Source organism: Carassius auratus, unplaced genomic scaffold (genome assembly GCF_003368295.1).
Source record: "Carassius auratus strain Wakin unplaced genomic scaffold, ASM336829v1 scaf_tig00004533, whole genome shotgun sequence".
Classification (NCBI taxonomy): Eukaryota; Metazoa; Chordata; class Actinopteri; order Cypriniformes; family Cyprinidae; genus Carassius; species Carassius auratus.
The window spans coordinates 83,351-97,658 of NW_020523601.1; the positions used below are offsets into that span (position 1 = coordinate 83,351).

The 14,308-nt window shown below is 39.2% G+C and overlaps 1 protein-coding gene across 1 annotated transcript; it reads right to left on the reverse strand.

Moving 5' to 3' along the window:
- Nucleotides 1–2,014: 2,014 nt before the first annotated feature.
- LOC113070485 (teashirt homolog 3-like) lies at nt 2,015–13,969 on the reverse strand. The gene is made up of 3 exons (XM_026243784.1): nt 13,922–13,969; nt 13,800–13,836; nt 2,015–6,914 (listed from the first exon to the last, which is right to left on the reverse strand). The coding sequence occupies exons 1-3, from the start codon at nt 13,967–13,969 to the stop codon at nt 3,910–3,912; spliced, it is 3,090 nt and encodes a 1,029-aa protein (XP_026099569.1). The 3' UTR covers nt 2,015–3,909.
- Between the last annotated feature and the right edge of the window lie 339 nt (nt 13,970–14,308).

A 14,308-nucleotide genomic window follows, 5' to 3' on the forward strand; every position in this document is an offset into this window, starting at 1 on the left:
AGTTTTTTTTTTTTTTTTTTTTGTTCTTTCATGTACAAAAATTATTCTCGTCGCTTCATAATGTTACGGTTGAACCACTGATGGCAGATGAGATAGACTATTCTGACAATGTCTTTCACACTTTTCTGGACCTTGATATTATAATTTACTTGTCAGTCAATGGAACAGTCTCAAGCCTCCTGGTTTTCATCCAAAATATCTTAAATTGTGTTTCAAAGTTGAACAAAGCTTTTAGGGGATTGGAACGACATGGGGTTGGGATTAACGACAAAATTGTAATTTTGGGGTGGAATATCCCTTTAAGTGTAGTGGAATGGAAAATCACATTCTGTGTGAACAGACCCAAGTCTATCCCTCACAGCCTCTTTAAATTCAGTATATCGTATAATCTGACTAAAGTCATGGTTCCTACTGGTTTAGACAGATTTTAAAGTGAAGCTTTATAATGCAAATTACTTTACCACTAGACCTTGATGTTACATCCGTTTCTCAGAATTAAACAATCATTGACTCTAGGAAATAAAATTAATTAATTTGTTCTTTAAAAAAAGAAAAACTTGCTTAATTAGTATAGAAATGGCTGAGTTGGCCATTAAATGCAGTAGCACATGGCTGTTATCTGCTGCTCTGTAATGCAGATCAGAGCTGGCACTGACGTTGAATGAGAGGTGGCCAAACATCATGGCAGTCAAACAGAAAGGCCAGACAAGCAGACAGATGTCTGATCAGTGATTTTCAAAACACTGTATTTCATCTCCCTGAACGTGTGAATAAAGAGGACAGGAAGTGGCAGTTTGGCAGCTCCAACCAGGAGTGTCATACTGAATCGTGTCCCCTGCCATCTCTGGATGGCTACCGCGGTCCAGGAGGTCGCATGAAGCACTCAGCTCATGCATTTCTGGGACGTCGGATCTAAACTCCACCTATGCATATGGCTGAGACATGCGGAGACGGACGATGGACAGGGACGAGACCATTACCACATTTCCAATGAGCCCTGACAGAACATGAGTGGATGCCTTGTCAGTTCATTCTGAATACACAATGTCAGAAGTCATGCCACCATGTCAGACAAACTCTGGCGACGGTAGAGAGCTAGCATGCTACAATGCAAGGCTTCTTTCTGAAATCGTGACAAAAATGAGGTCAGTAGAGGTGAAAAAAGATAGACAAAAAAAAACAAATATTTGTTTTGAGACTACTAGTAAATACTATTCTGTTAAATGTCATGAAATTATAATCTTTAATATTTATTGTTCATTTTCAAACTTTGAACTATTTTACAATTTTGTATTTATTTCCAGGTTTAAAGGGTCACATATGCCACCCTACAAAACCTCATATTGAATAGAAAAATTCTTGCTAAACTCTGTCAAGAGAGGTAAGAAATAATAATAATAATAAAAAGAAACTGGATGAATATAAAAACTACTGCTCAGTAAGATTTCCAACTTGGGTTCTCTTGACGGTTGTTTGGTACACTCTAGTGTATAAAAATGAAATATGTGCTCTTATTTATACACCAACAGATCTTGTTTTAGACCTTACTTTTCTTGCAAATATAGCTAGATCAGCTAGTATGTTCCTCTCAAGCGTTTTACTTGGTCAGCACTTCGCTCCTAGTCAGAAATGTTGCTTAAGGTATCACTTAAGGTGTTGGAAAACAGGATCAAATGGATTGATACACAGCTTTTGACATGCTATTTGAGCGTGTAGCTAACTATAATTGGTCGTGTCATCATGCATTAAATTAACAATGTATGGTGTAATGCCCTGAAACGAGTGTCTTTTGCAAATCTGTGATATCATGCCAAAATGCTCTTGACAGCTGTTTAGGGAAATGTTAGTGAATAGAAATTCAGCTGCTCTAAATATTCCCTGTCCGGCTGTTAAATAATTTGGACTTGTAACAACATTCTTTAGTTAAGTTTATTAGGCAGATGGATGAAATTGATGTAATGCACCATAGTTCTTCATACTGCGTAAATTTATAACTTATGACCTTCCATGACTAAAGCAATATCACATTTAAATAATATTTAAAACATTTAAGCATAAATGTTGTCCAGCATAATTAAAACTGACTGTACTTCAGCAGTATGACAATTTTCCCATTCTTTAAGAAAAGTAAAATGACCTTAACCCGTACCCTTGTGCTGAGAATAATTCAGTCATTGTGGACTCTGTGGGCAGCTACCTCGATTCTGTCCCATGAGTGCTCTGGAGCTGTCATACACTGTCACGTCAACTCAGGGCTGGTCACAATATGAACTGACACTCAAGTTCTGGGTGAACATAACTTCCAAGAGGCCATGATGAGATGAAGATTGTGCTAGCTCAGTAAACAATTTATTTTCTAGTTAAAATTGACTCTAAAGCAACACTACAATTTATACTAAAATGGAACTCAGCTTTACAAGGTTCAATGTTGAGATATTTATAAAAATGTATGTTTGAGATATGTCACTTTTTCAGGTTCTGACCTATATGCTATAGTTTTTAACGTCTGACAAGCTTTCAGACAAGAAATAAGGATGACGCCAGTACAATCAGTACAGAATTTCTCATCAAATTCAAGCTACTGTTTTCACGTCAACTTTTCTTTTTTTTTGGATCGACACATGTGTCAGAATTCCTGTTCAAACTTGTCTGATCAGGTTGAAGCTTATTGCACTATCAAACGTAGCTCTCTTCTCATTAGTCTGGGCCCCTTCCCATCAGTGCATGCACTCAAATTAGATTGACATCCAAACTGTTCAGATACACAAAGCAATTTAGATGATATTCATTAGAGCGATGACATAGGCTGATGCGACTCTGACAGGGAGCACTTCTTTCTCTTTCTCTCTCTTATTTTATTACCACCGAGGCGTGACTACCCCACTGAATTCACGGTACCAAACGAACAAAACAAAAAGACACAAGATGACAAAGAGTCAATACAGACATAAGTATGCATTCTTGGGACAAAAAGTGTTTTTGGACTATTTTGGATGACTAATAAAAAAAATGGTTTTATTAGAATACTGATATTAGGTTGAAATTATGCAGTTTAAAAATATTAAATGTGAAATCTATTTGAAAAAAAAAAAAAGACAAAGAGGCTTTGTTTTTTTTCCTAATTGCATTTTTTTCTTTAAAAAGATTACTGATTCTGAGCCCATGACAGATTTCTTTTTTTTCATTTACATATACACATATAGATGGCATGCCTCATTCAATGTATTAACATTCAATAAAATTGATGTAAATAAATAAAAAAGTGTCAAAAATGTCTGGCTAAATAGCCTGAACAAATCTGGCTAGAATAAAAATGAACAGGTGATACAAATATTTGGAGAAAACAAAATATATGTAAAAAATAACAAGTCAAGGCAATTTACATTGACAAAACTGTAAAAATGTTTAAGACAATTAAAATATATACAGTTCTTTAGACATATCTATAAATAAATCAGATTAAGCACAAACACACTACGTATTAAGCACAGGCAATAATTTCAAAGCCATATTTTAGAAGATATGCATAACATAACATAGTTTATCTATGTACAAAGTACATTCTTCTCTAATCAGAACAGAAACTTCCCCCCAAAAGCTGTTCATCATGAGCATTCAAGAATGTTCAAAATATTAAGACAGTTTTATATATATAATAGATTTCTTATACTGTGTATCTACTTGGTAAAGCTGGTGAAAGCCACCTTAACTTTAAACAGGTTTTTAAAGTTAAATGACCATTACAATATCCATGATCGAAAAGCTTAACCTACAAGGCCAATTGTGTTTGTTAATGCAACAATATATAAGTAATGGTGTATGAATCCTACTGTCTGTTCTCAACTTGGAGTACAATACATTTCCTGCCATACCATGTTAAATGTATTGTTTTATATGTTTTTATGTATGTTACAGCACTGGCACTGGTGGCAATTGCTCCTGATATCCTCTAGCTGGCAGTACAGCGGGAATCATGGGTTTTATGGGAGGGCTTTTAGAATTCTTTGTAATCCTCTGGTTTAGATCCTTAGAAGTAAGTTTGACCAAGTCTTTTATTTTAAACCCAAGGTGGGACTCAAGGTGACATATGTAAGTAGAACGAGCTTGGAACTGTGTTGCACATTCACTACAGTAGAAAACTGGGTGTCCTGAGTCAACATTCTTTATGAACTTTGTTCTGCCTGTTCGTCTGAGCTGATATTTCACATTGGCCAGCCAGTGGCTGATGGTTGTCATTGATAGACCTGTTATATGTGATATGACCATCCTTCCCTGGGAGCTCAAGTCTGATATCACATACTTTCCATCAGCTGTCTGCCTGAGGCAGGATGCGAACTGAGCTTGCAAAATCAGCAAGTGCTGGGGTTTCCAGTGCGACTGCCTTCCCTTACGTTTATGCATCACGGATGTATCCTCTGCCTCATCTGAAGTATGGGAACCCTCGATTTCTGACTGCTCTGGCCTACATAGAAGTGTCGAGGACTTCAAAACTTGAGAGTCTGAGAGATTGCGCAGCATGTCTGATATGTCAGAGAGGGCATTTTCACGCAAAGGACTCACTGGTGTTACGATTTTGGAACTAGTTGATTCACTCACAGATGCATCAGAAACACAGGAACTCAAAGCTTTGCCTGGGAGAGCGGCAGCTTTGAGACCCTGTTCACTTTTTCCTTTGGACAAGTCTATGGGTTGGTCTCCACAAATTTCATGACAGTCAGAATGCAACTGGCTACGTTTTGCCGAGTGTCCAGATGGACCGGCAAGAGCGGCCCTTTCAGCCATGCTGTTGCTCATCCTAAGAAGCATACTCATAGGGTCCTGGACAGATCTTGCTGGTTTGGCAGCTTTACCCAGATGGAGGTTCATAACAGACTGAAGGGCACTTAGAGGACTGACAGAGGGTTGTTTTGGCTCAGGGAGAGCAGAGAGTAGACCACCATCATCATACAGATCTGAAGTGGAGGTGAGGCGAGTTCTTAAATCTTGTGTCTGCATCTGAATTTCCTTTTTGTTTGTGTTACACTCAGAGACATCGCTCACAGATGTTACCACGCTCTCATGACTTGGAGATTTTGACATTAGCGATATCCCTTTAGAATTCAGCAGCTGCCGGTGTGGGGATCCCTGCCTATTCAAGTCATTAAATTGACTGTCTACTTCAAAAGACTCTTCTGTTACTTTATTGTCCAGCTTGTCCACCTCCTGGAAATTAACTGTGGAAGATCTTGATGGAGTGCTTGGAGGGATCAAAAGACTTTTGTCTACGGACTGGCCTTCCTGACTACCAGCTGATTGTTTTAAAGAAGTAATAAAGCCGGAGTTGTTTAGAGCAGGTTTCAGTTGGTTTTGTAACTGATAAGCTGCATGAATGCTCTGGTAACCGCCCCAGCTCGGGGCACCCCTCTGAGCTTTGTTAATTGCCGATGTTACTGTATTTTCCAATGACTTTAGAATATCAAAATCCATTTTAGGACTCTCTTTTAGATCATCTTCAGTTAGGTAATCAGACTTTGATGATATGCTGAATTTCTGCTTAACTTCATTTATATTTGCAGACTCCTTGCAAACGCTATCTTTCTGAGAAGTAATTTCTTGTGACTTGTTCTTGCCCCTAGTTCTTACGGATGGGAGGGACGATGACTCCAAGATTCCTGTGGCTAAGAGAGGGGAAGAACATGGTGTACCAGACTTAGACTTCACAGGCTTACTTTTGTGATCAGGAGGCTTCTCTGTCTTTTGCAATGTTTGGGTGACTTTAACAAAGTGGCCGGTCAACATCATATGAGCACTCAACTGCTGCACAGAGTCATGTGAAATTCCACACTCCATACATTTGAGGTTCTCGGACTTGAACTGTACATCACGGGTTGTCTTCTGATCTGTCAAGTCATCTTTGTTGGTTTGTTCAGAATACATCTGAAAAATATCTTTGGCCTGGTCTCCGTTGGGACTTTTTGTCTGTTCTGCGGTGTGCAAAGATTTTGCAACACCCAGCTCCACTGGACCCCTCTTCCTGAATGAAGCAGAAATTGCTGTTCTTGGCTCTCTCAGAGGAACCTTCTGGTAATGCTTAGTCTTTATCATGTGCACGCTTAGGTCTTGCAAGGATTCAAAAGAGTGTCCACAGTACATACAGCGTAGGACTTTCTGAGCATCTTCCTTTCCCTCCATCTCTAAAAGAGAGCGCTTACGTGGCTTGGACCATGACTTGGCACCCTTACTAGCACTTTCAAGGTTATCATCACGGTAGTGGTCTGTTTCATTCATGTGAACTGTGAGATCAAGCAGTGTGTCATAAGATGCACTGCAGCTTTTGCATTGGAACTTGCTAGCACCAGTAAAGATGGATCCGTAGAGTTTAGTACTTTGGCGGTGCTTGAAAATACTTGGTTCAAGTGCAGCAGGTTGTTTCTGAGAGACCTGTTGGAGTGTCTTTGCGATAGCAGACTGATGCCAGTCATAGCTGTTGCGTCCAGGACTGCTGTTGCTGCTACTGCTACCACTGCTACTGGCCGGCTGTTCGTCTCCATGTGCTTTAGGGGAATTCAAGCTCAAAAAGGACCAGTAGGGATTATTAAGGAAGCTTTTGTAAACAGCCTTCATCTGTTCTAGGCTGTCTGTAATACATGCTGAGTCCACAAAATGGTCTTTTAGAAAGTCTGTTGTGGCCTCCTCATTTTTGATCAGGGTGGTGTCTGAATCTGACGTGGGGTCACTAGATTCACTTAATTGAGATTCACTGTCAACATCATGACCTGACAGCTCAGGAGTGGGGGAATCTTGTTCATCCACTGGGTTATTGAAGTCTTCTCCCAAATCAATTTCACAGTGCAGTTTCTTCTTGGTCACTGCACAATCACTTCCAGTGCTTTCAGTCTGTGTGGTGGTTTCCTTAACATTCTCTGAATTATAAACTAGAGGGGAGAAAAAAGAAAATAATTAATGCCACATAAATTGCACTGAATGAGGTAAACAAACAAAACAATAATTTAGCCTCATGAAAATCTTCTAGAAAATAAAGTGAATGGGCACATCCCACCAGAGGTTGAACTGGAATTGTTCAATACAGGCAATTCAATTCAAATGAAGTGTTCCTCCACCCTGGCCAACAAAAGTCAAAGTCTTGTGTTCACATTTGAATTGCAATTATGTATCCTGTTGTCTACCACAATTCAAATGCAAATCAATTTCTGTAATTGAATTGGAATCTAAAAGGCATTTATTCAATTCTGAACGGCACATAAGCACTTGAAAATCCACAAACAAATTTCAGAGGACCAAGAAATAACCTAGATTTGTTCTATAACTACGATTGGGAACTAGTCTGGTACAGTCTATGAACATCAAAGAATTTTATATATTTGTTTACTGTTAAGCACATAATCAGGCCATTTACAAGAGGCTGCACCTGCTGCCATTTGGCTCGCTTCTCCACATGTCCACATTTCAACACACCTGTGCACATATGAAGAGACAAAAAGATAAAGGGAAAAGGTGGACAGATAGATTGAGAGGTTAAGGGGAATGGCATAAGATGGCGGCACATAAGCCACCTGTCACTTTGAATCCCACCTGACGACTGTTCACCTTGGACAGGTGACATGTTGCGAGAAAGGTGTCTGCTCGAGCACCTCCAGATGACAGATCCAAGGGGACACGGTCGCCCTTCTCTCTGCCAGCTGCCCTCACACCCTCAAAAGAGCCCACCCACCACTGTCCTCCGGGACTGACGATCCAGTCTCCTGACAGCCTGTCCCCTGCTAGTTTGACACTGTCACTCTGACTCCGTAAGTGGAACAAATGCCCCCTTGAAAGCCATACCGCCCCCCCCCCCCCCAGTCTCTGTTCCACTCTATTCACTCTTGTTTGTGTGTACATTTGTGATTATGTTGCCCATGTCAAAAGGAAAACGCTTGACATGATAGATGTTTGAAAATACAGCAGGCCTTGCATTACAAGCTAACATGGAGTGCCGCCACATGTGTGATTCAAATGCATTGACGCATGGTCTCTCTTCCTTTCTCTCTCTTACAAGATCCACCACAGTCTTGACAAGAACGTTAAAACACAAATAGCTCTCATTTCAAATGATAATACACAATCTCACAAACCTGCGCTTCTCTTATTTAGCCTCTCACTGGCTGTCAGCCAAGCGGACTGCAGGATTGGGTCTCTAAAGGATAACTGGCAGGTGCAGGCCAGTCTTATCCCCTCTGTAGATTTGGATTGTCACTAGGTATCCATTACTTGCCAATCTCCTCTGATCATGCCTGACAGCCTTGATCAAAAGATGTCATTTGAACGGCCTGATTTGGCATGAACTCCAAAGCAGCTCGTAAAGAGGGTGAACCAGGTGTAACTACAATGACACAATCATTTTCCTGCCCTCTCATATCCCTGAGACAATTATGCTAACACACTGAGGGTCCACAATGGCAAATAGCTTTTTTCTCGCACAAATGCCAAAGACTACAAGTGTTTACTTTTTTTTTCTGTTTGTTTTTTTTTGTTTTGTTTTTTTGTGGGTGGAAATGTTCAGAAGATACTCCTCAGAATGTAACCTAAGAAGAAACCATATACACTCACAAATGTGTATGTGTGTACCAAGTCCCAAGCCCATGAAATTTGAACACAATCTTTAACCTTGAATGATTTATAATCCATCTCAGGAGGCACCTACCATAACCAGTTATTCTCAAAAGGCTTGATTGACAGCCTGGGTGATTAATTAAACTAATAAAATGTGATGTGTGCAATGAGCTCTAGCAGAACAAAAATCCAGGAGACTTAAGTGGCACTTGCCTAATGTGATTAATGTAACTATATTTACTATATATATATAACTATATTTGTCTCCATATGATCAATCATTAACCCCCTCCACCTTATAGACAAAAACAGCACCAATGACACTTAAATTGAAACAAAGTTCTATACATAATAACATTTGTTTAATGTGCATGCATAATTGCATACTCTAAGACTGTACATGATTATAGTTCAAAGTTGGCATATTTTGTAAATCTCATCTAGTGTGATCCTCTAAACTATCTCGTTCATCAATTTTTTACATCAAGTGAAAATCAGGTAGCTCATCTTGACATCACTGCATTTAACCGCTATACACGGTTCTTGTTAGGTAACTTTGCAATAGTAACCAATAAGATGATTGCTCAACTTAAAATTTTGCGGTTCATAAATACTGTGGCTTTTCATCCTTAGAACTCACATGACTCACACACAACCTCATAGTAAGATACAGACTGAGGTTGACTGTGAGATTTATTCTTGCTCGAGGCCATACTTTTGTGCAACACATGACACTTTGACCAAAATAAATCAGCGTTCAGGCAACATGTTGAGATGCCCCCATGCCAAACATTAGCGTGTTCTTCCTTTTCTGTATTGTTTCTCTTTCTCTGTTAGAGAAACTTAAAACTGACCATTTACAGTAAATGTGGGAAAGCAAATGGTCTCTGCTGACTGGAATTCCACTGACCACAAACGTCCTTTCAGGGTAGATGTCTCTCTAATTATCACTCCGTGTGCCTTTGATTCCTTTTCCCCCTTGACAACAGTGTGTCTGATGTGCCTCAGCTGCCAAGAGTGACTGGCAACAATTCTATGTGTATCTAAGCCAGCAGCTGCTGAGATGATGGCCCAGCATCAAAGAACTCCATGAGATGGATGGTACTCATAATTCTACTCTGCAGGGACAAGGTGGGGGAGGTTGGGGGCAAAAACCAACATCAAAAAAACCCAGACTGTAACCCACCCACCCCCAACCTTTCAAGCAAGGCTTTGTCCCTGAGTTACCTTCCTTTAACAAGCTTCCGATAACTAGGAATTGGGTTCACTGAGAATACTGGAAGCATTCGTTGGGAATGCAATACTGAACTCCCAATCTTATCCGGCAATGACCACCCGGTGGACAGATGGTGTCTCTTAAACACAGAGAGAAAGCAAAGCTATCCATCATAGAGAGGACATCCAAGACCCTGTGCTCTGTCTATGCCTCTCTAACTCTCAGGTTACAGGCTTACACAACCGTCCAAATAATATTCACTGTGATAAATGGTCCTCTAAGCCGCCTACCTCTCATTAATCTCTTTCTTTAAAGGAGCATCCATCATGGAGCAGGGCTAGAGCTTTGGGAGAGAACACTAGAGTTCATTTACAGGCCAGCTGAGCTTGAGTGATGCATGTCATTTTAAGCTTGGACGGGAATGCGCTTATGAACACACAAATGTCCACATACATGAATGCCCACACACAAAGGAGGATGCATGCACAACTGTGCATTCTTGACAAATAAAGGCAATGATTGATGGATTGATTTAAAATGTGGTTTGGTAGGAGAAAATTTCTATTTTACCCTAAAGTAAAAATGATCATGCATTAAGCTACATTACAACTTATTTGTTACTTTAATTGCTCAATACGCAATATATCTGTCTGTCACTGTCTGAGGTCTCTACCCAAACAGGGCTTTATGACCCAACAGCTTAACTCAGCAGTGCAACAATTTATAAAATTTTCTCGCATGTGTCACTTTCTTTTAGTCTAATAACAAACACTACACAGCACCGCCTCCACTTTGCTTTTATACATTTGACCTGTATCTCTGACTTCCCAACTCTCTTCCCAGCCTTTTCTGTCTAATTCTCAAAAATATTTCTTCTTTCTTCCCTCCCTCGGCATCTCGGAAAGCCTGCGTGATAGATGACATGTGTCAGGACGCCAGAAGTAAAGGGTGGCAGTGTGATTAACGGCTCTGTTGAAAGGGTAATTGACGGTTTGGCATTGTGCTGATCTTCTCCACCAGGGTTTGGTTTCTGGACCCCTGAGGACCAGACTGACTCATTTTTCTAAAATGGACTGCCAGCTAAAAGCCACCTCCCATGAGAAAGGAGATGGATTCTTGTCTTCTTAACAGAAGATTGATTTCTTCATTGTCAACACAACAAAGTAACATTCATATAAGTTTACAACCACAATAGAGTGCTAGTTCAAATGAGAGTTTGGACAGTAGGTCAGTGTTTTGTTTTTGTGGGGGCATGTAGTGATACAACTGTTCTTATAATCACAATTAAGAAAACATGTAATTAGAAGATATATATGGCATCTTTTATTATTATTTCTAGTAAAATTTAAATATTTAGCTTTACTGTTTATTAAAAAAAAAAAAAACTTCTGTCAAAGTCAACAATTCTCTTAAAATCAAATGATAATAATAAAAAACAATGATAAAAAATATAAATTAATATGGCGTGACTCATCAGAAACTATTTATGAATTAATAATGTATAATAATTGTAAACAAGAACTTAATTCCTTGAAATATATATTTTTTATTTTTTTATGTGAAATGATGATTAAGATGACGCTTAACATGTATTCAAGGAACAAGTATGCAGGAATGTGTTTGATTACTTTGATCTTTTGTCTCAGCTGCTGTGTAAATCAATGGTGTTCTAGCAGATTTTTGTTGGCTGTGATTGCAGGCATGCCTGGTTGGAGAGGTATGTTGACACTGGTTTGGATTAGGGAATGGTGGGCCTCCTGCCCTTTCATCACCACCACAATCAAGCCCCGTTCCTGCGTCACATCCATGCATGACTGATGGCCGCTTGTTCGGATGACCTGCCTCGCACCTTAGATCTGACAGCGACTAATTTTACCCTTAGAAAGAGGGAGAAGGCAGGACCTGGAGTCGCGCCCAAAAGAGTTTGAGAAGCGAGAAGCTTTTTGGCCCGGGTGGCCTATGGGATTTTGCGGAGGCGTGTCTAATTAACTCACATTATCCACCCACACACAGATGAAGAGAGATCTAACTAACAGAGTTGAGGCAAAGTACAACTCTCAAAATAGATTTAATGTCTATTCTGTCATTCCAAATATGGTTCAAAGACAGATGAAAATATTAATTTCAGAAGGACTGCGTCTCCACACGTTTGTCTTCTCAAAACAATTCGGAATCGTCTAGACTCAAGACAGGCACCAGAAAGCTCATATGTCACGGAAAGGTGTTAAATTGGGTTACGGCAATAGGAAAGGCCAGCAGGAGTGACTAATATCAACTTGATTACATCAAGACAGCACAAACCTAATATGACTTGGAGACAGACGCATAGCTTGTCAACTCCAATCATTACATCTGTCAGGAATCAATCAAGTTTACAGCTAATTAGGTGTGCTCAAATTAATCAAAGCAAAAAATAAATTTACACAGAGATGTGCAAACCTTTAAGGCAAGAGAGAACGATGGGGAAAGAGTACATTTCACCTACAAGACGTCTTAATGAAAGATCAAGATCGCGATTGAGCTTTACATCACCTATGAGAAACAATGCATCAGAATCAATAAGTTAAAAGTAACATTTTTATTTAAGTGGCTCAGTCTGTGACCACATCACTAAATGTGTTGTTCATACCTGTAAACCATAAACTCATACTTGTAAACCACACGGTCACCACTCTTCACAGCGCCCATGAGTGAAGTTTGGATGAGCATACTGATGAAATAAAAGCTCAGGCAAGCTTATGGGAAAAAGAAGGAGAGCACTCACATGGCCCTGCTCTGATTGACCATTAAAGCCTTTGATGGATGAGGCTGTCACAAGGATAACAATTAAATCCAACATGAGACAAAGCTGTTCTGACAGGCCAGTCTAACAGAGCAAGCCATACCCCTCCATTAAACTCCACATCATCTGTGCCTCAAACACACACACACACGAACAGTGAAGAATATATAATAATGGTTTGTATCTCTGTTTCAAAGAGCTCTGCTATAAATATAAAAATGCCCCAGAACATAGCATAGGATCTATTCTATTAGGCGGACAGATAATATTTTAGTTAACATTAATGCCGTTTCAGTAGTTCCCATCTCTTTACAGAAGTTAAAAGTCTGAAATGGTTACATGTATGTATGTGTCAGTGATGATGCATAAAGACACAGATCTGAGCTGATAAAAGGACACATTAAAAAAATCTTTTTTAATTATTTTAATAATTACTATTTATTTTATATTTACTTTTCTATCATGCATGTTGAGTTCCAAACATTAAGTTTTATTAGGGTTAGTCCATTTGTCCTGTACAAACAACAAACTTTTCACAACAAATATCCAAAGGAACAACAACTTAATGTCCTTAATATGCAGATGAGAGTCTAAATGGGTCCTTTCTCGTTTAATGTTTTTCTTGTCACATGACAACAAAATGGCTTCCTGGCTGTTTGTCATGCCACAGAGTTTTTCAAATATGAATATTTTTTAAATAAAACTGCTTTACCCCATTAAAAAAAAAAAAAAAAAAAAAGTCAAATAACTTATAACAGGACTTCAGGATCTCTCTCAGCAAATTTCTTTAAAATATATTTTTATGTTCTTTCTTTCTCAGTGTCTAAGTATTTTTTTTTTTTTTTTTACAGTATCCAGGGTTACACCTTAGACACACAAATTCAATCAAAATGACTTGTAATTAAAAATGTAAAGCATGGTCATAATTCAAAAGCTGTATTCAAGTATCTTTTTAGAAAATGGATTTTGTGGCGAAAAAGTATCCATCAACACTGAAAAAAGGGAAATTAGTTATACACGAAATAAAAATCCATGCAAATACGATTAGGAGCCTATATAACCTAGACCAACCCAGATAATGTTCTTTATGGTAGTTTGTAATTGCAGTGCACTAAAAAACCAAATGTAGCCTACATAACAGTTTAAAGAGAATAAACTCAAGAGGACAGATGCAAACGAGCATCTTAATAAAATCAGTTAAGATAAACTTACCTGTCGCTCGTTTTGGCGCCTGTTGTTTTCTCCTCGGCTACTTGCGCGCAGATTGTGTGTCTATAAACGCAACCTGAAACACTATTCAAAGATAGCTATATGCTCCCAACCAGATGTATCACCATTAAAGAACAGTGCGGCGCAGTCACAAAAGCTACAACACTTCGCATTAGGAATAGAGGAAAGCAAAGGTGCTCCGTGTTCATACTGTAGTCTTTGTTTAAAGGCCCGTCTGTTGGAATGATGAGGAAAACTGCACAGCAGGACAGTAACGCCTAGCCGCTCGCATGCTACGAGTTTGTCACGTCACTCAAAAGTCCGCGGCAACCGATCCCCTCAAACACAAAAAGTGAAGAGGCATCCACACGTCCGGCTGCGTTCAAAACAGCTAGATGTTGTGAAACGGACTGGCGATGAACACAGCATTTTAAATCGAAATTAGAAGTAAATAGAAATTACACGCCTTTAAACTCGACAACGCGAATGGCTATGAGACATAAGAGAGACAC